The following is an 18,647-nucleotide window of genomic DNA, read 5'->3' on the forward strand; positions in this document are numbered from 1 at the left end:
TAGGGGAGGCAAAAGGTGCATGCACAAGGACAGCAAAATAAGGAATTAATTTACTACTTCCCATCGACAGACTGGTGTTTAACCATCTTCGGGAAGGTGATATCACAGCTAATTGGAAAAGCAAGCACCATAGCTCTGAATGTCCCACTCCCTCCTTCTTTCCCCAGCCTTTATTTTTAAGCATGATGCTGCAGGTACGAGATATCCCTTTAGTCAGCTGGGGTCAACTGCCCTGGCTGTGTTCCTTTCCAGCTTCTTGTGTGTCCCCAGTCACCAGCAGGGTAGCGTGAGAATCAGAAAAGGCCTCAGTGCTGTACAAACACCATTAAGCAGTAGCCAAAACATCGGTGTGTTATAAACATGTTTTGGTGACAAATCTAAAACATGCCATTGTGTGAACCACTGTGACAGAAATTAACTCCATTTCAACCAAAGCCAGTACAATCCATCTATAAAGATTGATTTTCATGCAAAATAATACTTACATGAATAAAAAGAGCATCAAAGGGTAAACTTCTGCCAGAAAATAATGAAAACCTTTCCCAAACAACTAATTATAATTTCCTAAGAATTTCAGTAATGTACATCCTGGTGAATCGTCTTAGTTTAAGTTCTCACAAATATGTGTATGTGAAGAGATTCAAATCAGTGTATATTAACTAATGTTTTTGTTTTCTGTTTATTTCAGGTGATGCTGGCAGAATACAAAAGAATTAAAATGAAAATACAACACCCTATTGAACAACTGATGGTTCCTCGATTAGCAAATGTAGATGATGCTATCCAGCCAGGTCTAATGTTACTGACCTGGACATCCTTGGATATTGAGAAATACATTAATACAGTTTTTCACAAGCTGGGTGGGTTATTTTCAGCTGTCCTATACTTCACAGAACCTCTGTTTTATAACACCATCTTCTTTTTGTCTCACATGTTTCTCAAATTTTTACCAACATGAGTGGGATGGCAGTTAGGATTATACAAAGCATAAAGTAGTGTGCAAAAATCCTATGTATTCTGAATTCAAGGAATTATAGCTACTTTTAAAAAGGGCTCCTAGGTTTCAGACTTTTCCTATTCTTGTCTTTTTGTTTCTATAATGTACAAAACAACTTCTCACGGAATAATACCTCAACTCAGTTAGCGCATGCTCAACAGCATTTCATATTAATATTTTTTTCTTTTTAACATCAGTCTCTCTAAAACTAAATCACACTTGGAAAGCAGCTTTAGGAAACAAGGGAGCTTGTAGTCTGTTTGAAAGTTTTATTGTAAGTTTGCACTGAGATGTGTATTATTTCTTAAGATACCAGATTCCTTTTGCATCAGCATAATTACTACATCAGATTTTCCTTTTTGAAATTATGTAAACAGAGCAGGAATTTTCTTTAGTTGAAATGACAAATTAAAATGCATTTTGGATGCTAACCTGATGTTATGCTCAATTTAATTTTGAATAATACAACTAGTTTGAGTCTGGAACAGGCACCTTGCTGCTATTTCAGTTTCAGCATTGAGAGCAGATTGCTATTAAACAGTGAAAATCTAGTGATTGCTTTCTGTTAACTGTTACTTGGCTTCTAATGTTTGTTTGAAGCATAGAGATTTTACTTGCCAAAAGTTTCTGTTGCTAGTAGGTTCTCCAAGTGATAACTAGTTCAAGCTATAGGACAAGGTAGAATATTCTTGACCTTAAAAGTTAACATCTTTGTATTTGAAATACATATACTTTAAAATTATTCTAATACATATTTGTATAATAAAATAAATGTATATTAAATAATATATAATTATACAATATATTTATATACTATTATAGTTTTCTTTAGCATATAGATAGCATATGCTAGGCAAGCATATGGTGTGCAAAAAATATGTTTGCTGTGGTGAAACTTGCCATAAAAGTTTAGATATTTGAAGTAAACTGGTTAAGGTGTGGAATTTGTATACAATTGAGTATGGTAGTTTATTGAAATAAAAATTTAAACAGGACTCTGCAAAGATTATATTTTCAAACTTTTAAGCTTACCTTGAATATTCTCTTTGCTTCAAAAGCTGAACTGGAGTTACTGCTTGATCGAGTGAATGACTTGGTTGAATTTCGTATTGATGCTGTCCTTCAAGAAATGAATAGTGTGCCACTCTGTAAGTTACCAGAAGAGGAACCACTGAGCTGTGAGGAATTTCTCCAAAAGACTAAGGTTATTAGAAAAAAATTTCATAAAGTAGAGTTTGATGATTTTGAATTATGAGATAAAAAATGTTGAATGCAGAATTAACGAAGTGTGCATGGGATATGATGGAAATCCCTGCTTGCTTGGCTTGGACCTTAAAAGGGAATAAAAATACCAAATGCAGAGAGGTCTGAATTGAGATGTTCTTTTCTGAGCTTATTCATGTCCAGCCAAGTACTGCATGATATTTCTTTTATGCTTTGATGTCACTTAGAATGTTTTACTTCTGTGATAGTATCTTTTTTGTCATTGTTCTTTGTTAGTGCCTTTAAATAAGGCACTGATGTCTGAGGAGAGTAGATACTATGGAAATGATTGTGTCCTAAGTATCTTTGTTAATCTCAAGCTATCCTGAGTAGGTAATGGTGTACGTAAAATATATACAGAAGTACCTGGGTGCAGGTGTTCTGGGAAGAGCCTCTTCCTTCAACCGATCAAAATACTTTTATGTTGAGGAAAATTGATTGTAAGCATGTAAATTGTTAGTTAGAAAGTTGATTAAGGTCATAATAATATTAAATGTCAGAATTATTTTATGAGGCAATAGTAGAATATTCTGGCTTTTTAGGTTATAATGTCTAATGTGTTTTCTCCTGAAATAAACTTTGCTTTGGCAAAGACTGTAGAAAGTAAAGACTGTAGGTAAACCCCATCCCTGATCTCTTGTAGCATAAATACTACAAGCGAAAGTTTTGCTTTTCTTAGTGTATTTAACTATTCAGTCTTTTCTCTTTTGGCCCCTGTAACAGTTCACCTTGTTGTTAAATACAAAGTAAAATTTATAATAGTATTAAATGGAATGATTGGTTGGTTGTAAACCCCATAATCCATGGTTGTTTTTGTTGATCCTGCTGCTGCCTTCCTGATTGGGCAGGTACTAAAATGTATATTCACTAGCGTAAAAACATTTGACACTGAGCACAAAAACTTCTTTGCACTCTATAACTTGAAAACTTGAACTGCTGCATGGCAATTACAACACCACAACAGCCAATTGATTTGAGCTAGCCGAGTAAGTGTATATGAAACTCCAGGTACGGGTACAATGAAAATAGTAACAGAGTTTTTAAGCTTATTGTAGTTTTTAATTAGAAGGGACTAGAAATAAGTTCTATCACCTAAGATGTGTCTTTAAGTTTTTAAAGTAATTGCTGCAAAAAAAATAGCTATGCAGTAGAAAAATCCCAGACTACTTTGCTTAGCGGTTGCTGTGATATTACAAATCAGATCTGCCTTCTCCCTCAGCTAGACAGAATAATTAGTAAGGTCAAAGATTATGTCATAAAATATGAAAATGACTGAAACTTGTCAATGGCTCAATTTTTCCAATTATTGATTTTTAATTAAACAAAAGTAGTCAGGTTTGGTTAAGCTGAAAGAAATACAAGATAGCGAAGAAGAAAAAAATTAAATGGCCATAATGATTAAAAATTATAGTTAGCTGAAGCATACTTGATCAATTTTACCATAGGTATTAAAGAAAAAAGATACACAATACTGCAAAAGATTTATGAATTTTATTAAACCTCATTCTTTGATTCCTTCTCTCTCCAGGTATTAATTTTCTTGTTTATTCTAATATTAAATAGGGCTTTTATAGGTTTTATCTCTTGTCTAGATGTAAATGGGAACTATGATTGGCTAATACTCATTATGGCACAGCCAATTAATGTAAAATAGCAATGATTAAAAGAAATGTTAAATCTTCCATGTCTACATTGGAAAGTTAAGAAAATTAAGAAACGCTTTCGGGAGCCCTTTAGTGGAACTAGGCTTTATACATTGATTCAAAATTTTAACTATGGATGAATCGTGATTTAAGAAGCAAGCCAAAGCAATTTTGAAAGACATTTATGATGTCTTGTTTGGCACAACACAGAATCCAACACTAAAGAGTTTGTAACAAACCAATTTAAAAATAATCTTGTATATTGATCTGGTTTTTCACAAATCTTAAGCCTTGACATTTGTGTTAATAAAGGCTGCTATGCTTGTGAAATTGACATGAGAACTGTGAAGATAAGAGCATATCCTTGTTTTGGTTCAATAACAGGAGCTCTGTGTAAAAGGTTCTCGGACTTTACATTTAAAAAGCTCACTGGTGGAAGCCGCTGCTAATGATCTGATTAACATGTTACTTGACACCGAAATACAGGTCAGTAAAGAAGATGAGAAGTCAGTTGTACCCAGTGGTGAAAAAAGGCTCAAAAATACAGGTAAGAAGACTGTACTGAAGCGGGGTGCATATGTTTCTTTTTCGTGATAATAAGTATGTGAAGAGGGATATTGTAGCTTAGCTGCCTGAAGTACTGAAGGGTATCTAATGTCTAAGGACTTTTCTGTGAATTTGCCTGGGAAACACATCGTGTAACAATCATTTATTATCTGCAAAATAGATTAATATTATTAATCTAACTTACATGTTGAAAATGTTAAAGCCATAGGAGCAGCTATTTACAAGCCTTGGTTAATTGCTGCCCTTCCTAGAGGGAGAGTGGAAGAAATAGTGTCTGAATTTTGGTGAGTCGTGCCAGTTTGTACTGAGTAGAGAAGGTGGATAGGAGTAAAAGGACTGTTACATTGAGGTACAGATTACAAATGCATAATTCTGCACTTCTTTAAAATAATTTTGGACCCCTGTGGAGGTGTTGCTGTATTGTGTTTTCAATTTCACTAACTAGATTTATGATGTTTTAGCAACAGAAGAGGAAAGAAGATCAAAAAGCTTGAATTTCTCCCAAAATTCCAGTGAGATATTGGCTGGCCTGTCTCCTACAGCCAAGAGGAAGAGAATGGAATTAGAAAAGTTAGAGGAAGAAGCCAATGAACTGCTTTCTTACTTCAGTAATCGTAATGTTGATGCCCTTTTGAAAGTAATTCGAAACACTCTGGAGACCCTACGCAAGCGCATCCATGCATCTTCCATGACCAACTTCCTAGGTGTCCATATTGCAGTACATTGCTTTCCTAGGCTATAAAAAGAAATATGAAAATTTAATATGCCCTAGTTGTATAAAAGAGTCACAAGTATAAAAGAGGGGAAACAAAGGGAGTTTGATTAAACTTTCTTGTTAAATTGATATAATTGTATATTTCCCAAAGAATTTTTTTCCCTGTGACAGTAGGAATGTGTCATTACAATGCTGTATTATACAATGCTCTGACTGCACTGTTCTTAGTCAGTGATCTTAGCATTGACTGTACTGTTCTGAAGCTGGATATTTTATTTGGAGCGGGACTTGATAAGTGCTTGACATTGTCTTTACATAAAATTGTATAAAAAACCACCAAGAGATAAGGAGATGTGTTCTCTTTCTCTTACAAATTGCCTTCTGATGTTTCTATACATAGTGGTGGAACACTCATTTGAAGTGTTTTATTGTTACATTCCTTTAAGAAACAAAAATAAAGGCAATTGTGTTTGGTTTCTATAGCATATAAAATATACAGTATTGTGAGGTTCTAAGGAGGTTTTGTGCCCAATGTAATATTCTAACTGGGATTACAAGCCAGATAACAAAATTGTCTGCTAAACAGAGTTTAGCTGCACAGAACAAGTTGAAGAGAAGCTTCATGGAGATAAATAGATTGGCAGTTAGTTTTTTTGTGCTGCTATAGAGTTTAGCCATACATCTTATAAGTTACTCAGGAATCTTTTTTCCCTTAAGAAATTACACTCAACACTAGAAGATATGTAAATATTGTTTTATATCAGTGCAATTGTTTTGTATAATACAATTATATCAAGATATCAATAGTTTGATGTCTTGAAAAAAATATGAACAACCTTTTTTGTTTTGTTTCTGTCTTCTGTTTTTGTCTTTCATTTAGAAAATCACAGTGCTTCTAAGCAGAGAAAAGGTGCTCATCCTATGATTAGGACTAGTATTAACTTATCTATCCCTAATATCATCATGATACCCTCTTTGGATGAGGTACAGCAGACCCTTAATAAAGCTGTAAATAGTATTGTCAAAGTAATGAAAGGAGTTGGACAGTGGAGTAAGGAGAGAAGATCCAAGGTTTGTGTCTTTAACAGCCTTACTTAAAACTGTTTCAAAACTACTGCAAATAGAAAATAAATATTTCTTCCTCAGAAGACAATGTTAGAGAGAGAAGTTGCTGTGTTGCCGTGTGAGAGCAGGGACAGCGATTCTGATGATGGGATGGAAGAGACTGGAAAAAACCCCATCCATGGTAATGATAAACTCTGACATTAATAAATTTGAATGTTAGGTAAATGGGATTTATGGAGAATGTGTTGAAGTAATTACAAAATACATCAAAAAAAGTGTACATCATAGATTTTAAACTACATCATAGATTTTAAAGTACCTCAGAGAAGAAATCAGGTTTGCCACTTTTCCTTGTGTGGCTTTGAGTAAGGGGATTTTTTTCGGTTTCTTGGAGAGTTGTACTGCTTTGGGTACTTGTGGCAGGTGGAAAGGTGTTCGGGTGCCAGCATGGGCAGCATAGAAAACAATTGTAGTCACTATTGCTGCACAAAAGATCTTTCATCATTTGCCAGTGTGGTTTGTAACTTGGCATGTTCAAATAGCATCTTAAACTTGTGTTGAAATTCCTTTAAGAAGGGTAAATTGAACTTACACAAAACCTGCTATTGAATAGAAATGTCTGTATAAATTGCAACCTTGGCAGAGAGTGGATTGTGTAGAGGAATGAATAGACTAGAATTTCTGAAAGGATTTTGTCTTATCTGTTTTATGATCAGACATTGAATAAAGTTATTGAAGGCATTAGTTCACGGAAATTTAAGACAGTGTCTTTGGTTGCTGGGTTTCTCTTCTCTGAAGTGGTTTAAAATGAAGCCAAATTAATTGTTCTGCATTGTAGTTGCAGTACTTAAAAATACATATTAGTCTTTTAAGTTAGCACTCTCTTATACACTTAAAAAGTAGGACAGTAATACTTGAATTTGTTAAGAAAGTAGTCTTTCAAAATTCAGACTAAGAATTTCTCTTGCATGAGATGAAATAAGAAATGATGGTAAACTCAAACTTGTTGATATTTGCTAACTGATGGACCTTCCTTTTATCTTTCTTTCTGGGGACTGGCTATGATCATCTTCTCAGAGCTAATGTTAATTTGTATTTCAGATTGTCGGTTGTGGGATATTTCAGAAAATAAAAAATACTTATGGATTTGCTCAATGCAAATTTTAGGTGAAGTATTCAGGATAAACCTTGTGGAGGCATGAGAGGAAAAGAAAGATTGTATTTAAAAGATTGGAGTGGACTTTGTTCCATATTTGGGTACCTAGATGAAGCAATTTTCCTAAAGTGGAGAGGTTTATGAATTTGTGGCAATTAAACTTGGCTTCCTAGACTTCCAGTTGCCTTTTTGATTGATAAGAACAGCTAACTTTCAAATGCATGTTTATTGAGAAATATGTTATTAGTTTTTGTTTGTAGGAATTTACTTGACCTAAACAGTATGTCTTCTTAACATTGCTTTTGTATTTGAATCTGCTTTTTTAGATAGTGTATCAGATGCAGCATCACTCAGTTCGTCTGATGCAGTGCAAAGCCAAAACTACTTCAAGAGTGTTTCAGAGAACAAAGAAATTATTAAATTAGTTTCTCTACTCAGTAGTGCTATCAGTTCTACAAAAAGGGTAAGCCAATTGAGATGTTAATATGACTATCCAAGGGATAATAATGTATTACTTTTAATTACTTCTACCTTAGGCAATAAGGGGGGGCATTTAAAGTGCTGATTAAACACAAGAATGAAAAAGTGTAGCATGGTGGATGGAAGATGTGGCTGAAAATTTGCAAATACACTTTAAAGGTGTAACATGCGTGAAGTTCACTCTTTTTCAAAATTTGTGAGGTTTTGAATATTTTATAAATTGAAATATCATAAAAAAATCTGGGCATAGTTGTGTTGTGTGCATTTAATATACAACTGATAATAATACAAATGTGTTAAATACAGTTTTGTTCGCATAGAAATTCTAATGAAGCCAGCAAGATTTCTGACCCATTATGAAGAGCTTATGAAGTTTTTGGAAGAAAACTGGCTTTCAGCTTGGCATTTGTAAAGTGCTGCATAGGGTTTGCTAGTGGAGGTTAGGATTTAACATAAGGGATATTCATTATTTGTTTCTCTTGTTCTCATTCTATCCAACCCTTAGTAAACTGTAGGTATTGAACTAATATTTGTTCAGGGAACTGCATCATCTTGCAGGGCTGGTCCAAGCTTTTAAGCATCTTGCCAGGTAAAAAATTTTTGACTCAAGCCATTGTGACTTCAGTGGTACTAAGCGTAACTAGCACAATGACATACAGGCTTCTGCTAAGGAGTAAGGAGACGTTGATAATGGTGGATAGTTATCTTGGTATTTTGATACTCAGTATTTTGTAATTCCAAACTTTTATCAGTGAACTAGGTTTAAATACCTAAAAGCACTATATTTATGATAAATCATAATGTGAATTATCTCTTGTACCCGTCATCTCTCATTTACTTAATTAGCTGCAGTGATGATGATTTACCTTTTTCTGATGTTTTTCTGAACTCCTGAGAATAGAAAACTAATTCTCTTGCGCATCCTTAAATGATATTCAAATCAAAGAGACATGAATGGAGTGTAGAAATTAATGTTAAAAAAATTTGTCTCATAACTTCATTATTTGAGAATGAATTGTTCTTGTTATGTTGGGCCTTGGAGCTCAGGTTACAGTTGCTAGTCCAAGAAATGGCAGGGAAGGACAAGTGTGCCATATCCTAGTCTTTAAGGAGTGTTTTACTTCAGATAGATTCCTAAGATTTTATTGACTGAAGAATCATTTAATTGGAGAAACACTTAAACTGATCTGACAAGTTGAGTGTGATCAGCATGGCTTGTGATCCCTAATGGAACTTAGTTTAGCATAAATTTACCAGCAGCCTTCTGTTTAGTGAGGTGATTCAACCTGCTCCACTATGGAGTTCTTGATGTATTCTAATGAGCAGCTGCTAAGAAATTATATATAACCTATACATGTGATGCTGAGAATCTTTCTTTGAACTTCTAATGTCTTTCAGGAGGTTCTTACAGCTTTGGAGAGTTTTAGTTGTTACCATCATATATGGCAGAGGGACAAGGAGGAAACCATTGATAAATTAGTGATGGGAAACCCATTACTATCTGAATTTGAATCCGAAATTCTGCATTTCCAAGACTTGGAGCTAAAAATCAATTCAGAGCCTGAATACATCTGTGTGGGAGCTATTGCAATGTACACAGGTAAAGTTCAACTTTTCACTTATTTCTAGAGACATATATTTTCTGACTTCAGTAGGAAGGAGAGATGGGGCTTAGTTTTGGATGGATGAACTAGGTTAAAATGGGAAGGAGAAAGAGAGAGAAGGGCTGTTTGCTGTTTTGGCTACAAATGCACGCAAACAAAACACTAACTTAAGGATATCTGTGAGGCTCAGCTGGAGTTTCTTCCCCCACCAAGATGCTTCTGCTCACTTTATGGGGTGGATGGTAGATGTTTTCCTATCCTTCTGTCACTGATTCCCAGGAGTACATATTTGGTGGGAGTAAGATGATAAGTTTATGTTGTTTTTCCCCTGGCCTGGCTGCATGCAATAAGACAGCTGAAACCCATTCTATTTAACAGTTACTTGGTTCTACTGATGCTGCAGATAAAAAAGCTAAGTGATTGATGGACCATTTGGTTTCATTAAGTGTCAGATCAGACTTGTTTCTTCAACTTACATAATCAAGCTCTTACTTTTCCCCCATGTTATTTTTTTAAAGATTAATTTTTGAAAATATTTTAGACGTAGATGAGAATATTAATCAATTTGTTAGCGTTGTATAGAACAGAAATTTGTATAATGACATATGAACAAGATGACAAGTATGGAGTCTAACCTTATCTTTCCAGTAGGTACATTCTAAAAAACATCTACAGTATCTAGTATCTCTTCATCATTCAATGTTTTTAGCTGCTATTTCAGTAGAAAAGATGACAAATTCTGAGAGGATTAGGAGGAAATAATCCTGAATTGCGAGCAATCATACCAACCACTCAAAGGTGTCCATATGGTTTCATCTTCTCTGTACGACTGAAAAAACGGAACTGGCACCAAAGAGAACACATGTTGCAAAAAAGATTAAAAGTGCATATTAAAAAATGTCTACAATATCTAATATCTGTTAATTGTTCAATGTTTTTAGCTGATCTGAAGCTAGCACTGAGATCAGAAACCAAAGCCTGGATGATTTTGTTGGGGTATCATTGTAATAAGAAGTACCGAACTGAGATGGAAGCAATTTTGACCTTTATAGAGGAAACTGGCAAGAAGTTAAATCGCAACATCACGGACCTGGATGATATCAGAATAGCCATGTCAGCTTTAAGAGAGATCAGAGAACTACAGATCTCCATAGAGTCTCAAGTTGGACCCATTGAGGTAGCTAGTGGGAATGTAGCATGTATGGGTACTGTTCCAACAGAGCAATTGTTTTCTAGGTCAAAACTTAACAGAGCACTTTGAAAATGTATGGTTTAATATGTGTTGAATGTTGGGTGACAGACCTGTTGTGTTCCTGTAAATCTTTTTGTGTAATTTCTGATTTGAACAAATGTAAACTTACTGAGGTGAGTGGTAGTTCAGTGAACAGTGCAGAAATTGAGTGATGTAGGTAAGAGGAAGATGAGAATATAGATATTTAATGCAAGAAAGCTTTTCATACTTCGAAGAAGAAGCCTGTGTATGAAAAGGGATGAGTTTCATAATTTATTTTATTTTTTGCTTAGTCTACAGAGGAGGAAAATCTGTATGCTAGGAAGACTATATGAGAATGTGCGAGAGTGATTGCTTGAGTCAGCTGTATCATAGGTTGAAATAAACATAAGCAACTGACTTCCTTAAAGAAACAAAAATGATAGAATACGTTTATTGAACATCTGACAAATGGCAGAATTAAAATCAGATGGTAACTGTTTCTCTGCCTTCCTACCTTATGTATTTAAGAAGGCTGTAGTGTGGCAAAATGCACGACTGATTAGTTGTTCAGTAGAATTCTTTTTTCCTATGACGTGTTCATGATTCCTGATTGCCCATAATTTTATTGTAAGCTTCCAGTTCTGCAATCAGGAGGCTCAAGTCCCTTGGCACAAGAAGCCATACTACAGGTTTCTGAAAGGAAATTTGATGTATTTTCCACATAATGGAACAGCGGACAGATAGTTACGATTCTATTGTTGCAATTTAACTGCAATTTGATCAAACTGGAAAACATAAATGGAAATAATTCCACTTCATACTAAACTTTTCAAATCAAACTGTTATGCCACAGATTCATTGCTACCCTACCCCATGCTAATTTATAGTAAATCAATTTCAGTTATATTTTTGTGAAACTTGACAAAGGGTTTCAGTATGTGGAGTGTACATATGTTGGTGGTGCAAGTGGAAATCAATGTTCTGAGATAATAAAATTCTGATGTTTCTTCCAGTTTGGTGTTGGTTTGCCAGATTGTGGTAATGGATATGCAAAAAAAGAACAGATTTCCTAACAGATCATTCTTTATTCTTAAAAACTTTAAATGTTAGCATTCATATATATATATCAAGTTAAGTTATCATTTTATAAATCTTGATCCAACTTTCTGACAGGAATCCTATGCTATGTTGAACAAATATGATCTACTTGTTGCCAAGGAAGAGACAGAAAAGGTGGACAGTTTGCATTACACTTGGGAAAAGCTGCTAATCCGTGCAAATGAGGTGCAGAATGAGCTCATTTCTTTGCAGCCAAACTTCAGAGGAGAGCTTATTAGTGCTGTGAAGACTTTTACTGAAGACTGTGCACAGTTCTATTCAGATTATGATCAGGCAAGTATTTGTATTTTATTGTATTATATGAATTTTTGAGGAACAGCGAGAGCATGGAAAGATTTTGGATTTGACTAATGGGATGGACCTCTACAGTTGAATATGTTTATTCTTGCTAATATGATATTTGAGTTTCAGTGCAGGGCAGGCTTTGGTTATTGTTTTGTATGTGACTGAAGTGTGTAATGCTGGTAATCACTTCTTAGAGATTAAGAACTGAGATATTTTAGGTTTATGGTAAACAACTAGTTAGCATGAGCAAATGTGAAGACTGGAATTAATGAGAAATTATGTTAGAGTATGAGAAGTGTTTTCTGATGCTAGATATAAGTACAAAATATAAATGAATGAAGCTGAACTATTCTTCTGTCATCTTTTGAGTAATACTGAAAAAGGAGCTATGATTACCCAGCTTTTACACTATAATGACAATTTCAATGTTAAAAAGACAATTGTGGTGTGTTTTTTGTTTGTTTGTTTGTTTGTTTAATTGTTTTTAGAGAAAGTGCTTGTTCTACTAGGGAACTGTGATCTCTTGGTTCAGTTGTTATTTGATGCAGGCTGAGAATCTGGAGGCTGCAAAATTGTTTGACTTTAACATTCAGAAAATGCTGATTAAAAGTAAGTAAGTTGTGACTATTATCCCTCTCTAAATTAACTTTTTTGTTGTGTTTTCTGGTTTTTTTCAGAATGGGCCATTGGTGGTTGGTTTAAAGCCTCGGGAAGCCAGTGACAGGCTTACTATGTTTCAGGTATTGTTAATTCCAAGACATAAATTATTACAAGTAAGCTAACATCTAAAGGCTCTGAGAATGAATCACAGTAGTTGAAATAATTTTCATTGATACATAGGGTTACTGATTTGGCAAAGTCTGTTTTAACTTAATGAAAGCTAAGTTGGAATTTTTCTATGCTTTTGCAAAAAATGCTGGTTTTATAGGAGTTCAGAGAATGACTGCATAGATAATGATTACTATATTCAAATATTCTGATGAAATCCTACACTCAAGTTTAGTATATTTGACTATAGGCTATTCCTGTGTTAATTATTGTGGTTATTCTTTTTTTTGGGAGGAGGGGTTTGGGTGTGATGTGTTTGTTTTTTTTTGTCCAATAGAATAAAATGTTTCCATTTAAACTGACAATTTTCCCTGTTGAAGTGTTTCTCTGTACTATGATTAATACCTATTCCTGTAATGATGACTACCAATACCTTTTCCCATAGTGCTATTCATTTGACTTCCAACTATGTTTCCTGAACTATATTACAATTGAAATATAAATTTGAAGATGTTTTTCCTTGCTACTTTAATTGCAATAATTCTTACTTCAACCCTTTAATAAAAGACTTGCACAGCATACATGGAGAGGTAGAATTTGCTGTATCCATCTTCCTTTGCTTTGCATGTCATGCTCCACCTCTTTCAAGTGCAATCTTAGCATTTATTGTTCTGTCACTGTGTCACATGAAGTAAATGGCTTTCCTGTCAAGTTCTAAAGATGTGCCTCCGAGCTAGCAAAAACTTACTTTTCTTATGAAAATTGTTGACAAAACTGTTGACAGTGTAAGCTGTTATTATCTCTTTATATCTATTATTTCCTAGATTTTAGTCTCTAATGGAGCTCTAAGCATAATGCCAGATCTTGAATCCTTAGTTATTTAATTTTATTTGATTTAATGTGTTTTTTTTTTCTTTTTCTTTCTTAGAATCGTTTTGATAATCTTTTTCGGAAATATATTACTTGTACCGGTGGGGAAGATCTTTTTGGTTTGCCAGTTACTCAGTATCCCCAACTGCTTGAAATACAGAAGCAACTGAATATGTTACAGAAACTCTATAAATTATATAACAGTGTCATTGACACAATTAGTGGCTACTATGATATTCTTTGGTCAGAATTAGACATTGAAAAAATTAACAGTGAACTTCTGGAGTTTCAGAACAGGTGAGAAACTGCTGCAGTGGTAAAGTTGTCTTAAGTTCTTTTGTTACTTCTTAAGTATGATTATAATTGGTTAGCACCAATAATCATATCTGAGTATATATTTACTCAGAGTAAATGGGATTTATTGCATGCATAGAAGCTGAACTTTTCATCAAACCAGAAATCAAATAATTAGAAGAATTAAATTGCATGTACTGAGGATCAGGGTTTTTCTAGAGCTCAGAGCAGTGCATATCATGAACCTGCTCAAAAGATTAAATCAAATGGTTTTGAAGATCTCTTGAACAGAGTATATGAGAATTAGGCAGCTACAGTCTTTAAGAGGAGTCTGTAGGTGCCTGCCCAGTTATCAGTCATTGAAATGGACTGGAAACAGGTTTTCTCACATGCAGAATCACATACAGAAGTTTCAAACAACAGGTAACCTGAATTTGGAAGGTATGTGTTCTGCTTTTAAAAATGTATACTCTTGGTTTTAAAGAAAGAATATTTGAAACTTTTTGAAAAAGCTTGCATTACCTCTACATAGGTGCCGTAAGCTTCCTCGTGCTGTGAAGGAATGGCAGGCCTTTCTCGACCTAAAGAAGACCATTGAGGACTTCAGTGAATGTTGCCCATTGCTTGAGCGTATGTCAGATAAAGTGATGATGCCTCGGCACTGGAAGCAGATTGCAGATCTCACTGAACACAGATTTGATGTGGAAAGTGAAACATTCAAGCTGAGGCATATAATGGAAGCTCCACTATTAAGATATAAAGAGGAAATAGAGGTATTATGAAGGAAGAAAAAAGGATACATGAAATAAAACAACCTACTTGAATAGTATAGGAGTAATAGCAGCAAAAAGGAAAACAAAATATTTCTAAAGAAAGAACAGATAAATGGACTATCAATTTAACTTTTTATATAAAATAACAACACAAATATATTGTGGTGTCAACTTTTTTCCAAATCATTCCACTTCAAATCATTAACCGGGAGTTAATTTGCAAGGATGCCTTGCTTTGCAACATTAAAGATATGAAAAGTAATCACTATGTTATTCTTCTATTCTCCCTGAAGTTGACTATATCGTGATGTGGCATGCAGATTATTAGCTATGGTGTTTGTATATCTGTAGATCTTTCCACTTCGTAAATAATTGCTCATCAGCCTTACCTAGAGTTAACGGAAATAATTGTTAGATTTGTATATCAGAGACTTGAAGCATTCATAGCTTGTTTTGACATCCTATCTATTTAACAGGATATCTGCATAAGTGCTGTGAAGGAGAGAGACATTGAGCAGAAGTTAAAACAAGTGGTATCTGAATGGGATAATAAAACGTTTATCTTCGCAAACTTTAAAACCCGTGGGGAGCTTCTTTTAAGAGGGGACAGCACATCAGAAACAATTGCTACCATGGAGGACAGCTTGATGATTCTTGGTTCTCTCATGAATAACAGGTAACAGGAAAGGGAGGGGAAGAATGAGGGGAGAGATTAAAATATTAGCAAAATATTTGTTTTATTGAACAAATCTGTCACAGAGGCGAAGGAAAATAAATGTTTAGATAAAACCTGATAACTTACTTGTCCTTGAACTATTCATGGGCTAGTTGTTATTGTGTGTATCCCTCCAGTAAGTTCTTTTCAAAGCAGATGGATGCAGTTCAGGCTTCCTGAGTAAACAAGTGGACAGTTTTTCATTGATGCAAGAAAGTGGGGATATAAGGGAGAACAACACTACCTGTTTGTGGCAGGCATGACATGGACATTACAGGCACTGCTACTCTGCCCCTGTGATAGGTCGTTGCCTCATGCCAAAGGTGCTGAAAATCCCAGTCAGAGTGAGCTCCAGTTTGTCTGGATCAGAGCTGTGCTATGCACCATGTATGCAAAGCAGCAAGTTGGAGCTGATTTGATTTAGACAGCCAACTAGCTGAACTGAGTATAGATTTTTATGATTTCACTTGAAAAATATATAAAAAATATATAATATATATAAAATTATTCCTCATCCTTGCGAATATTATGCTGGTTTTCAAGAATCTTGTTTTCTTCTTGAAATTAAGCAAGGGGGGGTTTTTTGTGGTGTTTTGTTTGTTTGTTTCTTTGTTTGGTTTTTTTGTAGATACAACACACCTTTCAAGACACAGATTCAGAAATGGGTGCACTATCTTTCCAACACAACAGTTATCATTGAGAACTGGCTGACAGTGCAGAACTTGTGGATTTATTTAGAAGCTGTTTTTGTTGGTGGTGACATAGCAAAGCAGCTTCCAAAGGTTTGTAGACATCCCTTTTTTTCAGTTTGTTTATCTATCTTTTAAGAATAAAATTTAACTGTGATGTCATAATTGATGCAGGAACATAAACTTCATTTTTTTGGTACTTAACAAAAATATCCCTTCTAAGAAATTAGGTAAACAATGCCAATGGAAGGTATTGTGTTAGAAAGAATAATAAAATTGTGCGAGCTACTTGATCTTTTTATTTCTAGATTGTAAAGTTGTTAACCAATATGTATTCAAATGTTGTGTTTAGTAGTAGTCTAACCTACATAGGCTAACTTAGTGTACCTACCACTAGCCTAATAGTACCTAGGAATCCTTATCTTAAACTTTCCTATGTAACATTTCAAAATAAAAAGTAACTTAAATTTTTAGGAAAAAACTTTTATATTTGAAGTATTCAAGACTATTGAGTTTTCGATTTTTGCTCTAGGAATGATAGTAAGAGAAAGTGGGTAGCTGGCTGAACAGCCAAGTATGAACTAAGCTGAATTGTGTAAGCAGAAAGAACTGTGGTTTTTTAAGTGAAAAATTTCAGGTAGACATATGATTACTAGTGAGAAGATTACTGGTGAGATTACTGGGTGCCATTTCTGCAAGCAAGTGCCTTTTCCCTCTTTTCTCTTCCTTGGTCTAAATCTTCCATTCTGCGTTCATCGTCATGTTTCAACAGGAAGCAAAGCGTTTCTCTAACATTGATAAATCCTGGGTAAGGATCATGACCCGAGCTCATGAAACACCCAATGTTGTTCAGTGCTGTGTTGGAGATGAAATCATGGGACAGTTATTGCCACATTTACTGGAACAGCTTGAAATCTGTCAGAAATCACTCACAGGGTAAGATTACTACAAGACCAGTCTTGGCCAGATGGTTGTGCATTGTGTAGCTATGGAAAGAGCTATTGCTCAAGTACTGTGCCATGAACTGTGCAAAGATCATGTTCTTATTCTACTATGAAATTGGCTGAACTGAGCAAACAAGTTAGCAGGATGATATAACACCTCCAGAGAAATTACTGGCAACTCACTGATAAGTATTTGATCTGTGACTAAGCTGCCACTCACTGTTTCTCTCTGTTAAAACCAAAGCTTTTTTCAGCCTAGTTTCGATCCAGAAGGCACTCTAGATCTGTATGTTCTATTCAGACCTTTCCCAAATCTGGAAGAAATTTAGCAGGGTTCTAAATAGCAAGTAACAGACTTCTTGTAAAAACATTTTATTTAGTTTCTTTTTACTGGTGTTTAGATTATAGCAAATAATCCAAGGTTTCTGTGAAATGATTTCTGGTGCTAAGAAAGTAGCTTTAAAGCAGACGCTTAACATGAATGTATGTTGGATAAAAATTGTCGTTGCCACAGCTAAAAATTGGTATGATAAATTGTGAGAAATACCACCTTCAAAGAGAAAAAGTTGTATAAATTAACCTAATTCACTTACAATCTACTCCTTCCTGGCTTCTCCACCATATTTTTTAAAAAATGCAGGTACCTGGAGAAAAAGCGCCTTCTATTTCCACGATTCTTCTTTGTGTCAGATCCTGCTCTCTTAGAAATTCTTGGCCAGGCATCAGACTCTCATAATATACAGGCACATCTGCTGAACATCTTTGACAACATCAAAACTGTCAGGTTCCATGAAAAGGTATGTACTGCCCGTACCTCAGCATTACGTTCCTTCACATTAACAGTGTGTAATACTTGTTAAACAAGAAAGCTACTTGGGTGCATAAGGCACTGAACTGTTTTACCGTGTTCAGCAACTATTTGGTAAGTAGACTTTCTTCATTTAAGCTTTAGTTTTGTATCCTTGTTTATGTAACAGTAAAACTTTAATATAGCAAACCAAACATTTGCACCAGTGCTTAGGTTTCAGAAAAAAACCACCATGTACTGAGCTGTTTTCTGTAGCTTAATGTAGGCTGACACATTTTCAGATAAGCTTCTGATTCTTTGTGAGCATATTTGTATCTTTTCTTTGCCTGTATTTGTAATCTTCCATTCGTGTCTAGAGTCTCACTTGTTTCTGAGATGTCCTTAATACGTCTTCAGGCATAGTGTTGCAAGAACACTTTTCTTACACCCTTTACAAGAACAGACAGCAACATTTTTTTCCCTTTCTGTGTATACATTTTCTTAGAAATTATGTCCCCATGCTTTTGAAATTCCTTTAATTGCCCATGTTCCTTAACTTTTGTGTTTCCATTATTTTATATTCTAAGACTGTAAATTTTGTTAGGATATTAACCCACCGGTAGTGGGGGAAGGTTTCCTGCATTGTGACTGGAAAGTGGATGTTGTCATAGAATCACAGAATGGGTAAGGTTGGAAGAGA

At 34.7% G+C, this 18,647-nt stretch overlaps 1 protein-coding gene across 7 annotated transcripts in view; it reads left to right on the plus strand.

Annotated features, from left to right (window-relative positions):
- The window catches only part of DNAH5 (dynein axonemal heavy chain 5), a 125,144-nt gene that overhangs the window by 39,466 nt on the left and 67,031 nt on the right, over positions 1–18,647 (plus strand). For all 7 annotated transcript variants that reach the window (XM_027888427.1, XM_027888425.1, XM_027888431.1 and 4 more), the window contains 17 exons: positions 689–860; positions 2,056–2,201; positions 4,288–4,450; positions 4,932–5,174; positions 6,066–6,256; positions 6,332–6,431; positions 7,733–7,869; positions 9,285–9,486; positions 10,432–10,667; positions 11,877–12,095; positions 12,785–12,847; positions 13,804–14,042; positions 14,572–14,812; positions 15,289–15,488; positions 16,156–16,309; positions 16,989–17,152; positions 17,801–17,957. In XM_027888427.1, coding sequence (XP_027744228.1) covers positions 689–860; positions 2,056–2,201; positions 4,288–4,450; positions 4,932–5,174; positions 6,066–6,256; positions 6,332–6,431; positions 7,733–7,869; positions 9,285–9,486; positions 10,432–10,667; positions 11,877–12,095; positions 12,785–12,847; positions 13,804–14,042; positions 14,572–14,812; positions 15,289–15,488; positions 16,156–16,309; positions 16,989–17,152; positions 17,801–17,957 — 3,027 coding nt within the window. The remainder of the gene's footprint in view (positions 1–688; positions 861–2,055; positions 2,202–4,287; positions 4,451–4,931; positions 5,175–6,065; positions 6,257–6,331; positions 6,432–7,732; positions 7,870–9,284; positions 9,487–10,431; positions 10,668–11,876; positions 12,096–12,784; positions 12,848–13,803; positions 14,043–14,571; positions 14,813–15,288; positions 15,489–16,155; positions 16,310–16,988; positions 17,153–17,800; positions 17,958–18,647) is intronic.

Source organism: Empidonax traillii, unplaced genomic scaffold (genome assembly GCF_003031625.1).
Source record: "Empidonax traillii isolate 1590-97213 ecotype Southwest subspecies unplaced genomic scaffold, ASM303162v1 scaffold238:size1398292, whole genome shotgun sequence".
Lineage (NCBI taxonomy): Eukaryota > Metazoa > Chordata > Aves > Passeriformes > Tyrannidae > Empidonax > Empidonax traillii.